This window comes from Orbicella franksi, chromosome 13, assembly GCF_964199315.1.
Source record: "Orbicella franksi chromosome 13, jaOrbFran1.1, whole genome shotgun sequence".
NCBI classification, from domain to species: domain Eukaryota; kingdom Metazoa; phylum Cnidaria; class Anthozoa; order Scleractinia; family Merulinidae; genus Orbicella; species Orbicella franksi.
In genome coordinates, this window is record NC_138157.1 from 9,682,401 (window position 1) to 9,696,255 (window position 13,855).

At 41.1% G+C, this 13,855-nt stretch overlaps 1 protein-coding gene across 1 annotated transcript in view; it reads left to right on the forward strand.

Moving 5' to 3' along the window:
- LOC145465570 (serine/threonine-protein kinase ULK4-like) overlaps positions 1–6,482 on the forward strand; it is a 7,226-nt gene extending 744 nt beyond the window's left edge. The window contains exons 1-5 of the mRNA XM_081449344.1: positions 1–1,144; positions 1,983–2,198; positions 2,673–2,815; positions 3,219–4,232; positions 4,916–6,482. The exon at positions 1–1,144 is cut by the window's left edge and continues 744 nt beyond it. Coding sequence (XP_081305470.1) covers positions 1–1,144; positions 1,983–2,198; positions 2,673–2,815; positions 3,219–4,232; positions 4,916–5,797 — 3,399 coding nt within the window. The 3' untranslated portion in view covers positions 5,798–6,482. The remainder of the gene's footprint in view (positions 1,145–1,982; positions 2,199–2,672; positions 2,816–3,218; positions 4,233–4,915) is intronic.
- The last annotated feature ends 7,373 nt before the right edge of the window (positions 6,483–13,855 follow it).

Sequence of the window (13,855 nt, forward strand, 5' to 3'; positions counted from 1 at the left end):
CTATATGAAATGTTTATGGGCGAACAACCTTTTGTTGCAGATTCCTTTCCAGAGCTTGTGTCAAAAATCTTTAGAGATGACTCCCCGCATCTCAGACTGAAAACAGAGGCTGTTACAAATGACGGGTTACGAGAGCTTGACAATCTGATACAAAGTCTCTTGGTGAAGGATCCAGAACAACGTTTAGGCTGGAGAGATTTAATAGTGCATAAGTTTTGGAATGGTGAACTGGAACATCAGTTGAAGTCTGGTGAAGGAAATGATGAAGCAGCTGCGATTGAGGACCAACAAGAATCACGGCCAGAAGAGTCAGATGAACACTTACCCAGTGGATTTGTCAATGAAGACAAAGAAAAGGTCATCTCGAACAATGATGTGCTGAATCTGCCAGACCAAGTGGTCAGGCAAGGAACATACACCTTCAGTAGCAGGCCACATACTGCTGATTCAGCATCAAGCAATGGAGAAAATAAATCCTTAGGGAAAACACAAACAGTAGCAAGACGAACAAAGTCAGATGATCAGTATGACAGTACTTCCAACTCAAATAAAACATCAAAACAGGCTGGAAAGAACTCTAATGCTTCAGCTTCTAAAGCAAAGAGCAATAAGTCAACACCATTGAAACAGAATCAAACATTCAATAAAAGGGACTTCAATGGATTGAAACAGAATGGACCTACTCAAAATGAAGTTCAGGAATTAAACTCATCTTTGGTGCTGGGAGTGCAGGAAGATGAAAATAGTAGAAATCAAAAGAGCATTTCAGATCTGGCCAATCACCCATCTGATTTTATAGTAACGCCAATTGCTGACAACCCAAAAATCAAGAAATTTACCCTTCCTAAGTGGGATTCTAAGGCATTGCCTTGTCAGCCTTTGAAACCAGGAGAACTTGTAGACCTTCCAGAAGTTAAATTTGAAGAGCATTTGAGTGCTATCAGAAGCTTGTTGTGTCAAAGTGACAAATCAACTACTGGTCCTATTGCTGCTCTTCACAGAAGTAAACTGCACACATCATCTTATTTGGCATCACTCTGCCGTGATGGAGAGATTGCCAATGTAATCTTTGATTCTGATTTTATATCTGCTGTTTTGAGGCAGATTAAGTCTGGCTTTTCTGCAGATTTTAAAGCAAGGCTTGGTAAGTGCAATACTGACCACTGAGTACATCAAAACAGTCAACTCTCTCAAGTGAAGTTGGACATCACAATATAGTAGGCACCTGTCTTTGGCACTGTGGTCTGCTGGCTAGACCTGGCCAAATGTCTCTTGTTTAGGACACCTCTATGGAGGACTGCCAGACAGCTTTGTAGGGTAGATAGTCAGAGCTGGCCTTAAGGGTGTCCAGCTTAGTGCAATTTTATGTATTTAGTCTATGGGGGACATTTTATAGAGTTCACTCTATGTGGGACAGCCAGACAGCTTTGTAGGGTAGACAGTCAGAGCTCACCCTGTGGGTGTCCAGCTTAGAGAGAGTTCACTGTATTGTTGATCAAGTATAATGGAGGGAGATTTCCTCTACATTGTAAATGAAGACTGTATTCCTACAGGCTCGTCTTTGGCTTTACATAGCTATCTTAGTACAAGTGTGGGAGATACCAGTATGGTGACCTGGGTCGTCAGGATGTTTTACTACAGATGGCGCAGTCCCATTTTGGGCACTGGCTCGGGGTGTCACTGTATTATTTTCAGTGGCGAGACATTTAACTTTCACAATGCCCCTCTCCCCTCAGGAGTATAAATGGTCATTGGCATTTACCATTAGGGCAACCTGAAAATATGTTACCTACAGTGGACTAGCACCCAAGCAGGGATAATCTTAGTTGCTCCATTTTATGGAAACTGGAATAAGCTTTGTGTGGACGGTTTGACTCGAGTGTGGCATTACTCTACCTAATTATGCATAGCAGTTGTATTGATTAGTAGGCGGCTGTCCCTGTTAAACAAAACTGAGACTAATTCAACACCCCATTTTCTAGGTTATGCCCTCAGTCTTTTAGCTGGTAATGCTACCATGATTTCTGAGGACTTCAACATGACAGAAGTATTCACAGTACTGACAGAAGTGATTAGAGACAATTTTCGGAATGCCAAGCTCAAGCAGCATCTGTTGCCAGCACTGGGGGAATTTCTGTTTTATGCTGCAACTCAAGAGGAAAATTTGGGCTGTGCAATTCCACAGTGGGATGTGCCAGGTAATTTTTGCATGTATCAGAGGTTTTAATAATGGCCAAGCACTGGGCAAATGGACCCACCGCCTGTTTTGACCACCTAGAGAAATGCTTTTCTTATATAGAAGTTGAGTTCAGAAAGTTTTCCCTAGCTGCAAAATCTTTCCTACTGAAAACATTAGTGAAACCCCTGATGTGTGAGTCTTGTTTAACAATGAAAATTCGAGCAATTTATTTATTGTAAGTAACGCTCTGTGAACATTTACATGTGCCACTGGCTTATGAGAAGAAACACTAAAGAGCAGACACGTGCCTGTCAAATAAACCTTTTCAGATGAGTACAGTTATTACTGCAGTATTCTGGTCGCTGTGAACAGACATACAATCCATGGACTGACACTTCACATTTGCTGACAGACATTTTCTGTTACAGAAAATTTATCATTTATGATATATTCGTCAAATTCCTTCAACATAACTTCGGTTTGTCTGTTTTAGGAGTTACATACACCATCATCACCAGATGTCTTCATGAAGGTGAAGACATTGTGGTCCAACACTTTGCTGCAAAATCAATTGAGAATGTGGCATCTACCCATGGCAGGCATTGCAACAAGTTTGTGACAAATGATACAGCTCAGGTCAGAACTGAATAGAGAAGCACTTAATTTAAAATTTGTAGCATCTTCTGTATTGAGTGTATCACTCCAGTAGCGTGAATCTTATCAATCTCCTTCGCAGCTGGTACAGTGGAACCCTGCCTTACGGCCACCCGTCTAATACGGCCACCTCGTTATTACGGCCACTTTATTCTGGCCTGAGCAAAAGTTTAGTCAGTCATTTTCTTATTTAAAGAACCCCTTTAATACGACCACCCTGTTAACACAGCCAGATTTTTGTGGCCCGTTAGTGACTGGCTTAACGGGTTCCACTGTACTTGGGTGGTCACGCAACACTGCAGTGCGTTGCGTGACCACTGAAATAACCTCCTATAAAGGAAACAAGGATCTTATTGAAAATTTAGATTTTTTTTTTTTGCTGTAGCTTCTTTGGAATTTCTTCACTCACTGCACTGTTGATGCCCAGAAGGTCACAGCGATTTCAGCCCTAAGTCGCTTGACAAGCCACATGCCGTCTGTCTTCCAACATGTGATAGAGAAGGCGGGTTTCAAGGCAGTAAGCGCAACCTTATCCAGCAGTGTGCCCAAGATCCAACAAGGCTTGGTAACAATGTTTGTCATGCTGTTGTCCACGAGACCTCAGATGCGAAGGCTTGTTCAAGAACGAGACTTGATCACCAAAGGTCTGCACCTGTTTGAGAGTCCCTCGATGGTCATTCGCGGGAAAGCATTTCTGTTGGTCCTGACCATGATACAGTCCAGTCCAGAAGCTCTTTTGTTGTGTTGTCAGTCAAGGCTTGTCATGTATATTGAGCGCCAGCTGAAGCGAGGCACCCCTGTCAAAGGAGAGAGCCCAGAAAATCGAGACTATCTCGTACAGTGTCAGAATCTCTGCGTGTCTGCCATCGTGGATGCCATGCCTGGTATTCTGTCCGATGTGTTGGCATCACTGGATGCGGTACAAGGACGGAAGCATCCCTCAGCGGGACAAGCCAAACAGTTACGAATACACCTCCCGCTTCTGTCAATCATTCTACACCTCGTAACAAGTCACGCTTTCCGTTCTCATGTCACCAATGAAGAATTTCTTGCCAATGTCGGCCTGCTTTTGTCGCATGTAATCTCCATTGACTCCGGCAGCACCAGCATTGGCTCAGCAGCTGGTCCGAACGCGGCGGAAGATCTCATCAACGTGGTATTGTCCATCGCTGAAGCAATCACGCAACACCCTCCCATACTCCTGCAGTATCACGCTATCGTCACGCAACACATCCTGCCTCATCTGGCAGCGCTGATGAGCAGTTCTAGTGGAGATACAAGAGTGTTGAGCTTCAGGATGTTTGCTGATGTAGCGTCGCTGTATTTAGATAGCCAGAATGTGTATAATTCTTCCAGTAATGTTGAGGATGTGTTGGCCAGCACAAGGAAACTGAACGAGGTAGGACAGGCTGTTCAACATTTAAATACCCCTTACTTTTTCCTGCTCTTTCTATAATGTCCCGTAGGAGAATTTAGGGTCGTCAAAAGTAATTAGCTGCAAAAATCACCACTTATTTCCTTATCTCCACCGGTTAATCTGCCGGCTATTCACCTGTTTCTTTCTAAAAAGATTTCGTCCGCCCTTTTCAACATTAAGACAGCGTCCACTCTACGCCGGAGCTTCATTTCTACAGTTAGGCCTAACGTCCACACTGATCCGTCACGAAAACGAAACTTTTCCAAAACGTTCTTCAATCCAGAGGAATTTGAAAACGCCGGCTTTGCGTTTTCGCGTTGACGTAAAGCATTTTGAAAACGAAGCTTTCGCCCTACGACAGAAAAGTTAGTAGCGTAGCCAATAAGAGAACGGCATTCGCGATAGAACGGTAGTAGATTTATAGAGCGTTTTCACACATGCGAATTTATTGAGACAAAAGGAAGTGTTTAAATAAGAAAAGAGTTCAACTCCTACAGGATTGGTTTGGTACACCAACATGGCCGCCGTTTCATTGTTTTGGAACACCAATATGGCTGCCGTGACGTCATGTGAAAACGCTCTATACATAAAGAATAGGGAGTTCACCTTGGCTACCTGTTAAGTCAGTAATCAGTGAGTTTTTTATCTTTATTCTTTTGTGACAGGTCATTAATGACCACTTACTGCCCCAGTATCACCTCATCCTTCAAGACCAGGATCCTTTGCCAGCCTATGGCCTGAAGCTGTTGTTGTCGTTCCTGGAGCGTAGCCCTGATATCATCCACACAGTCGTCAATCAAAAGCTTCTGCTCACCGTGTCCGAGGTCCTCCAGGCCCACACTGACCGAGTGGACAGAGGTATGGTGCTGAGCATGGTTGGGTTACTTGACTGTTTAGTGTCTGCTAAAGATGTTGATGTGTCCTCGCTGTACGATCAAGGTTTGATTGACAGCCTCGTGTCGGTGTTCGCAGATATTGCTTCAACTCAAAACGATGAAAACGACGCGTCGGTGGCCATGTTACTTCCCCTTCTTGATTCTTTGAACAACACACTGAAGTACGTCTCCAGAGAGGTCCGCAAAGCTCTGCAAGCGAAAACCGAGCCAGGACCTGAAAACGAGGCTCAAACACAGCTGGCTGAGAAGTTTCTTGTTGAGAGTAAACCGCTGGTCGACATGACTGGCGTGCTTATCAACTACCTCTGTCACGAGGACCCGGATGTTAGAGACAGCGCGTGTAGGTGCTTGTACCTTATGGTCGAACTGTTTGGAGGGATATACGAGGACTCCTTGAGCACGGAGAACATGGAATGCTTTGCGGAGGCGTTGAGCACCGCTGACATTAAGAAACAGAAGCAGCTTTTGCGAATCATCAAAAGACTGATTTCTTCAAATTCACCGCTTAGTGATGCAGATGAAAATGGTTGGCAAGGTTTCATTGATGTTCTTCAAGGACTTGTGAATACGAAAAACTCCACCAGCGCGGAAGAAGCTGCTGTTCAAGGCCTTGTACAAGAAATTCTTGTTAAACTTGGCCTAACGAAATAGCCCGGTGCTCAGTGAAGTGTTTTCTATTTGTGTTTTCATTTAGTCTTGGCCTGGAAAGGATAAGACTAAGAAAGAGAAAGAGAAAGAAGCGAAAAGCGACCATCCTTGTACCCAACATTCCATAAAAACAACGCTTTGTGTGTCATTGATAAATTCATAACTGAGTGCAATTGTTTTCAGAAGCGGTTTGTAAACTTTTGCCCTGCTTCGGCAGTAAGTAAAACAAAGTACATTCTCAAGCTTGTCTCGAATTTGATCATAGTAAATAAACCCCTCTGGTGTAAGACTCGTGGAAAAAACTTTGGCCCTTCGCTGGAGCGTTAAACGTTTCTTCCAGCGAAGGACTTAACATTTTTCGACAATAACTTGACAGATCCATATAAAGACTGCTTGAACCCCGAAACCTGCTTCAGGGTAAATAAAGACAAGAGACTTTCATCTACTACCGCAGTTCATATATGAATTATTTCATATAAACTTCACATCATCTCACTCCTCACGGGAAGATATGAACTCAATTAATTGACCTCGCTCACAATGTGTGGCTTCATAGCTCAGTTGGTAGAGCATCGCACCGGTATCGCGGAGGTCACGGGTTCGAATCCCGTTGAAGCCCTGATTTTTTCAGGCTTCTTCTTTCCAATTGCTTAAATTGGAAAATTAACTGCGATGATCATTCTTCACTTTCATTATTATTATTATTATTATTATTATTATTATTATTATTATTATTATTATTATTATTATTATTATTATTATTATTATCATCGTCCTCACGTAATGTTTGCTTAGAGTCCTTAGGGCCGAGACCAAACCATGGTCCTGGGGCACTTATTACTACTTATTATAATACTTATTATTATTATTATTATTATTATTATTATTATTATTACTATTTTATATTTTTATTTATTTATTTATTTTTACGGTTTGTAAAAATAAATCTGTGTTTATTATAACATACTAATCGTTGATAAATGACGTGAATTATTTTTAATGGCTATTCATGTTACATAATCAGCACTACAACGTTTGTATTTCCAGGCAATATTATAAACGAATATAAGGGTCAAAAATCGACTTGAGAATGAACACAAGAGAAAGTGCGAGATACAATGCGCGTAAGATTCATCTCAGTCCTCCTGCTTGACCTTGTGGTGAGTTTGGAGAGGAACTTTGCTTTTGCTGATTTCAGTCATCAACACTAATAGTAACGGGGACCTTCTTCTCGTCGACTGTTTTACACTGACAACCTGCAAAACAACAACAACAACAACAACAACAACAACAACACGTAGGAAATTGAATAACTAGTTTTCTCGTTTCTATTTAAGTTGATTTCAGGTTGATCATGCGTAGCAAACTCACGACCTGGCCTCACCAGCTCGTGTTTTCAACTTGTTCGCCTTGCCGGAAATTTAGGTGTAAACCGCCAATCCAATTTGTTGGGTGAGGTTTTTACCACGTTATTTCCCTAGAGCTTCACCTATTCACCTGTAAACCCAGTTTCGTTTCGCGTATAGAGTTGTTTTCAATAGAGTGTCGAATCAGGCAATCAGGCAATTACTTTGGGTTTGGTTTTGTTTTTACTACGGTTTCAGATCGGCTGAGTGGTCTAATTGGTAAGTAATTGGTTTGGTTTTACGACACTCAATGAAAACTGCTCTAATAAATTACGATGTTGAAATCCCCAGGTACCGCGGAAGCCTGGATACAAGCAAGTCTCCATAGTTTTGATTGCGTGAACGAGGGACACAACTCTCGACACAAATGAGCCTCACCTTACTTTAGCAAGTAGTATAGAGCTCGATTCTCATGGATATGTGTGTGTGCCATTCCGTTGGACGGACTCGAATGTAGCGAGCTTCAATGTTCGGGCTTAGATCATGAAAAACAACCGTGTCTCGGTCTGTATTTCCCAGGAAAACCTGAGGGGAATGAAATCAACATCGGATATTTACGATTGCATTTTTTCAGAATGGGTATTTCTGAAGGTATCTGTTTCAGGCACTTTTAAGAGAGAGAGCCTTGTGACTTTTGTAAGTAGTTAATTGTCTGTTTTTCTTCCCAAAATCCTACTTACCCACTTTAAGACCAAAATCTGCGATTTTCCTTACCCTATTTATGACCTGACCAAAAATTCGATACCCTATTTAAGACTTGCCTAGTTTCCTGGTTCAGACCAATGTTTAAGGCAACGTTTATATACTTTTTTGAGTAGGATAGCTTCTTCTAAAAGAAACATATATAATTCAGGACTAGAGCGTACAAACCATACCCTATTTAAGACCAAAATTGATAACTTATTTCTGACCGAAACGGCTAAAAACCATATCTTTGGGGCCGCACATACCTATACAGCCCATATAAGGGAGTACCCCCCCCCCCGGCCTTTGTATTGTCAAGTCACTGTCGAGTAGACTCGCGGGGGCCTATTCATGGGGGAAAAAGGCAAATAAACAGAATGAATGAATGAAAAGCTTGACGATGTTTTATACAGTCTATAATAATAGTGATACCGTGTCTAAATGATCTCCATTTTGCCTGTAAAACTGGAGTGTATTTTTATCTTCACCATGCTGTAACTTGTATTTTGTAACCCACTGGTTGTATTCGGCATTCCTTCCTTGCGTCGCTATCCGTGTTACTCTTGTCTTGGTTTGAAGATCCACCTGCAGCCATTGATTGAGGTCATTTACTTTAACTGACCAGCCCCCAGTCTTCCCTCCGCCTGCTTTGAAATGTAACCTGGCCTGCTGTGCGGCGTAACTCGGGGCATAAGTTGTTGAGGCGCTTATCTGCGAGTCACCAATAGCACCACTTTCCATACCGAGGGGTGCTTGACACGCCACTGAATGAAGAAAGAGTTTTGAATTAAATTTGCCCTGGGTCTTTTGGCTACATTTAACACTAGTGAAGACTTTTCTGTTCCACAAGACCAGAGGCAAGTAAATTCTCACGAATCCTCTGGCGCGGTAACAGAAAAATTCGGTGACATGGCCAGTTTCTTTTTTTTTAAGGGATGTACGGCCCTGCCAGGGAACCTCCATCTAGCTGAGTCTGGGATTATATGTGTACTGGGAGATTTTGCACATAAACCCACTCGAAAATCGCTTTATCTTTGACTTGACTTTCTGGTGATTTTCGTAAACTGTAAGATTTCATAACAGAGAATGGACCAATTTTCACGTTCTTGTCTTAAGCCCAATATACTATTCCTGGTTAGCCCAAATCTAGCTTACTCGTGGGTTTCAACTAGCTCGACAAACTTTGTCCGTATTCCTCACAAAATAATAAAACTAGGTCCTTAACCTATAAGAATTCTTTATTAATAAATAGTAAATACCAAAAGAAACATGCCCAGTCATACGTCTGGACGTACAATTTCATATAACTAACTGCTATAAAAAACTAATTACAAACTATTTACGAATACATGAATAGCAATTGAATAAAATTGAAAAGGCATCTGTTCACAAAACAGCGTTAATGACGTTCGACCTATGGCATGGATCCACAATCCAGTGAGGCACAAATAACTAAAAATAGCGCGTGCTTCGAAAAGTATAACTATAGTAAACTGAGGTTTCTGTGTTTCCTATTTCAAGAAATAGGGAACCTTTAGATTGGGTTGATTGGGTACGAATACGATTTGCGAATTTCAAACCAGTGACGTTTTCAGAGCCCTCACTCTTCTCTTAGTTTTAGGCAGAGAGTGTAGCTCATGGGATGAGTTGAGTATGTAACGTGACAATGTGGAGCCCCGGGGGGCCCCCCATATAAAAAGGACGGGGGCGCTCGTTGTACCTTTCAGGGGTGAAAAAAGCGGTTTTGGTACCTCTCAGGATATTTAGCCTCAAAAGGATCCACAGCGGGAGCTTTTGCAATACCTTTTAGGGTATTGAGCCCAAAAAAATATGACAGGAGATAATGTTTTGTTTTAGAATTAGTACCTCTTAGACGTGAAAAAAAATTTCAAGCCACCTCCACAAAACAGGATCTTGGTACCTCTTAGGGTTTCTTTTCAGAATTTCTGACGATCACCCGGGGTACAGCCTGCAAACTAGAACTGAAAAGTCACATCCGTACTCTGTCTCGTACTCGTTCCCCTAATGTAAAATCGTAGCACGTGCCTTGTTCCCATTCCCTGCCGGTACTGTTCCTTGGTACAGTTGCACTCGGTGCCGTCAGCAAGATTTCTGCACGATCCGCCATTCAAACAAGAATTACCTGCGCAATGGTTGATATCTGTAGGAAATAAGTCTTTTGAAAACTCTTCCGTACACGGGCTTGAAGGTTGCAACTTACCCAGGGGGGACAACTACCTTTAAGTCAAATACTGATTGAACCAGTGGTGGCAGTATGGCGCCTGGTTGAGTACACAGGAGGGTTTCTGAGCTGGAGTGTTGGTGGTCTGCTCAACTAAATTTACGCTACCCAAGATGACAACTACTCATTTACACTCAAAAGTTTAGGTGGGGTTCATCCAAGTCACTGCTTCAAAAAAATTCGCCGTCAGAGTAAATTATAAAAAAGGATATTTTTTAGTTTTTGCTGCAAAAATAGGTCATATTAGTAATGTTTTCCTGTACAGCAACTCGCTTTCATACCGCAATCTTGATAGAAGTTAATTACCTCCGCAATAGTTTCCACTCGAGGTCCCCTTGCACTTGCAACTGAAGGTTTTCAACGGTTCATCGAATGTGCACGAGCCTCCACTCGAACAACCGGTCAGCTGACAATCATGCTGCAGAGAAACGTTTGTCTTACGAATCAATCTCTTTTGGGTCCTCGGTAACAACTGACCGAAGAACCCGAAGAACCGTAAAGAGCACGTGGGAATAATAACACCTGGTTTCAAACAAACAATGTTTCGCTAATAATCAAACTTAATCTGGAGCAAAAATGACGCATTGCAAAAACAAAGTTTTGAATGTGTACTCGGTCATCTCTCAACTGACCTAGAATAATTAAATTTGAGACCAAGGGTTATTGGATTTAGCGACCAAATGTTGTTACATTTATTGAGGTCATTTATTACCATTGAGGCCAACTGTTATTACCTTTGAGGTCAATTATTTGTGGGCTCTTCACTTAACTACACCCTTTTCGGTAATAACGAGGTATCCGTATTTAGCAGATACTCGTAAAGCGAGACTTGATACAAATATAACACTCGTGAACATCAAGCGAAGCAAAACAAAAAATGACGTGGAAGACCACATCTTCATTTGTATCTAGGTACTACAAGGGTGAATATAATTAGTTTTTCTTTATCTGTAAAATAATATTTCCCTCACCTTCATGTCGTAAAATTGGGTGTAAAGAGATTCTTCCTCGTATTCTAGTTCTGTTCCTTCGATAGGTAACGACACGCTCCTGCCGTTCAACTCACAAACTCCTTCACATTCGTCCAATTTTGAAATTCTGAGGAAATTTGTTGAAACGCATCGAGGGTTTCTTTGACACTTCAAGCCACAAGATACCAGGCTGGTAGAGTGAAATGTGTTGAAGGTGAAGCCTTTAAGCCGGCGATGGTTGCGAGTTATTACGGGAAGAGACAGAGAATTCTCTTCAAACGCAATTGATTGAGATGCAAGAATACACACAAAAACTACAGGCAGGTGCGAAATATGCCAATTCATCTTGGAACACATTTACTGCGAGAGGATATATTCAAAAGTGTTTTAATAATGCGCAGTAAAGCAGCACGCTCTTCTAATTAAGGACGCTCGCTACTGTTTACTTTTTCATAAGAACTTATTTAGTTTCCCAAAAAGGCAGGGAAATAAATACAGAGAGAATACAAGGACAAGGAGAGGAACGTGACTGAATTAAACTGAAAGGTCAATTTTCTTTTTATCTACCAATAAGCTTAGCACCAAGTTTATTTGATCATGAGTAAGAAACCTTAAAGTGGATTAACAACAAAAACAACTGAACGGCATCGACAACTTCATTCTCGTCTCCAGTTCCGCCTGTCTCTATCACTAATAGTACCCGGTGAGACCTTGGCACGAGGAAGAGTGGCTATTAAAATATAAAAAACATGACTTGATTGGCTAGATTCTTGGACTAAGATTTTCACCCAAAACCACAGCATCTACAGATCTTTATTTACCATGCTTACATTCATACATACAAAACGAAACAAAAATGCTCGCCCTCCCCGGTTAGGGCAATACCATAAGTAAAGTAGACTAGGAAAGTCGCGTTTTATAATTAAATTTTGCAGGAATTTGGCAGGTCAACCTGGTGATGTACATAGTGGTAAGAGAGGTATCTTAGCATGCGAGAGGTTCTGAGTTCGATATTGGGTGGTGACCAAGAGATTACCTTGATAATCTCTGATGTGAAGTTTATATGAAATAATTCATATATGAACTGCGGTTGTAGATGACAGTGAAGAATGATCATCGCAGTTAATTTTCCAATTTAAGCAATTGGAAAGAAGACGCCTGAAAAAAATCAGGGCTTCAACGGGATTCGAACCCGTGACCTCCGCGATACCGGTGCGATGCTCTACCAACTGAGCTATGAAGCCACACATTGGGAGCGAGGTCAATTAATTGAGTTCATATCTTCCCGTGAGGAGTGAAATGATGTGAAGTTTATGTGAAATAATTCATATATGAACTGCGGTTGTAGATGACAGTGAAGAATGATCATCGCAGTTAATTTTCCAATTAAGCAATTGGAAAGAAGACGCCTGAAAAAAATCAGGGCTTCAACGGGATTCGAACCCGTAACCTCCGCGATACCGGTGCGATGCTCTACCAACTGAGCTATGAAGCCACACATTGGGAGCGAGGTCGATTAATTGACTTCATATCTTCCCGTGAGGAGTGAAATGACTTGCAACTTTTCTTGGGTGACTTGCAACTTTTCTTTTTCGCGAAAATGGCAACGACCATTTACGAAAGGGAAAAGTGCGTCATCGATCATTCTCCACTTAGCCTGCTAGCAGGCTCTTAGCGGAAAAATCAGTGAAGGAGGGAAGAAAGAGAAATCTACTTATAGGAATTGACAAACCACGAGAGAATAAATATTTATTGTGCAAAGGTATGCTGATAGTGCAGTAGAAAATTCTTGGTAATATTAGGAATATCTACAACTAACGCGGGTAACAAAATCCTCGATCCTCCTGTCTATTCAAAATCAGGCCGGCTAATTTCAGTTTCAGTTTTTATTATTGCACACTGTTTACAGAAAACGACTTAACATAAGATGATTTACCATGATACAGAAACAAAATACAAATAGAAATTAACTAGAAGAAACAATATTTAGTTAACGTTGTGTACAGTGACCAAAGTAGCCAATGAGTTTTCGAGTTGGTCATTGTCATGCAGATATAAGTTGGCGTTGGCCGCGTGTTAAGTATAATTTAAATTAATATTTACATTAAAGACGATATTATTATGATGAGAGAAGAAAGACATACATAAATGCAAGCTTGAATAAAAGGAAAACGATGTGCTGCATATTGTACAGCATTATCTTATAGAGCTAACAGTTAAACTATGGTCCGTTTTGAGCGGTCGGTAAGAATCTTTTATACCGGTTTTTGAAGAGCATGTATGGAAAACGTTTAAGTTCTGGTGGGACAGATTCCTAGATTTTTATTGCGGAGAATTTAAATGTAGATATACCATAGTTAGTGCGTACTGATGGCTTAAAGAAGTTTTGATTTGTAGCATACCTGGTATTACATGAGTGAATCTCTGATCATAGTGCAGGTGTGAGAATATTCAGTAGTACAGCTGGGGTGTTACTTTTATCATTCTTAAGTTTATATCTAAAAGGTGGCACTTACAGTCTGTAAATATTATCAAATTTCAAGATTCCAAGAAGATTATAATAGGGGTTGACATTTTCTCGGCCATGAGCAAAGAATATGCTTCGTATACATTTATTCCGCTTAGTGCAGATTTTATTATATCTAGTTTTGTAAGCAGCATCCAAGCTGGCAAGACCATAGTTTAAGTATGGATAAATAAGAGTATAATATAACTGTTTGAGCATATGAAAATCAAGACAGTATCTTAGCTTATTAAT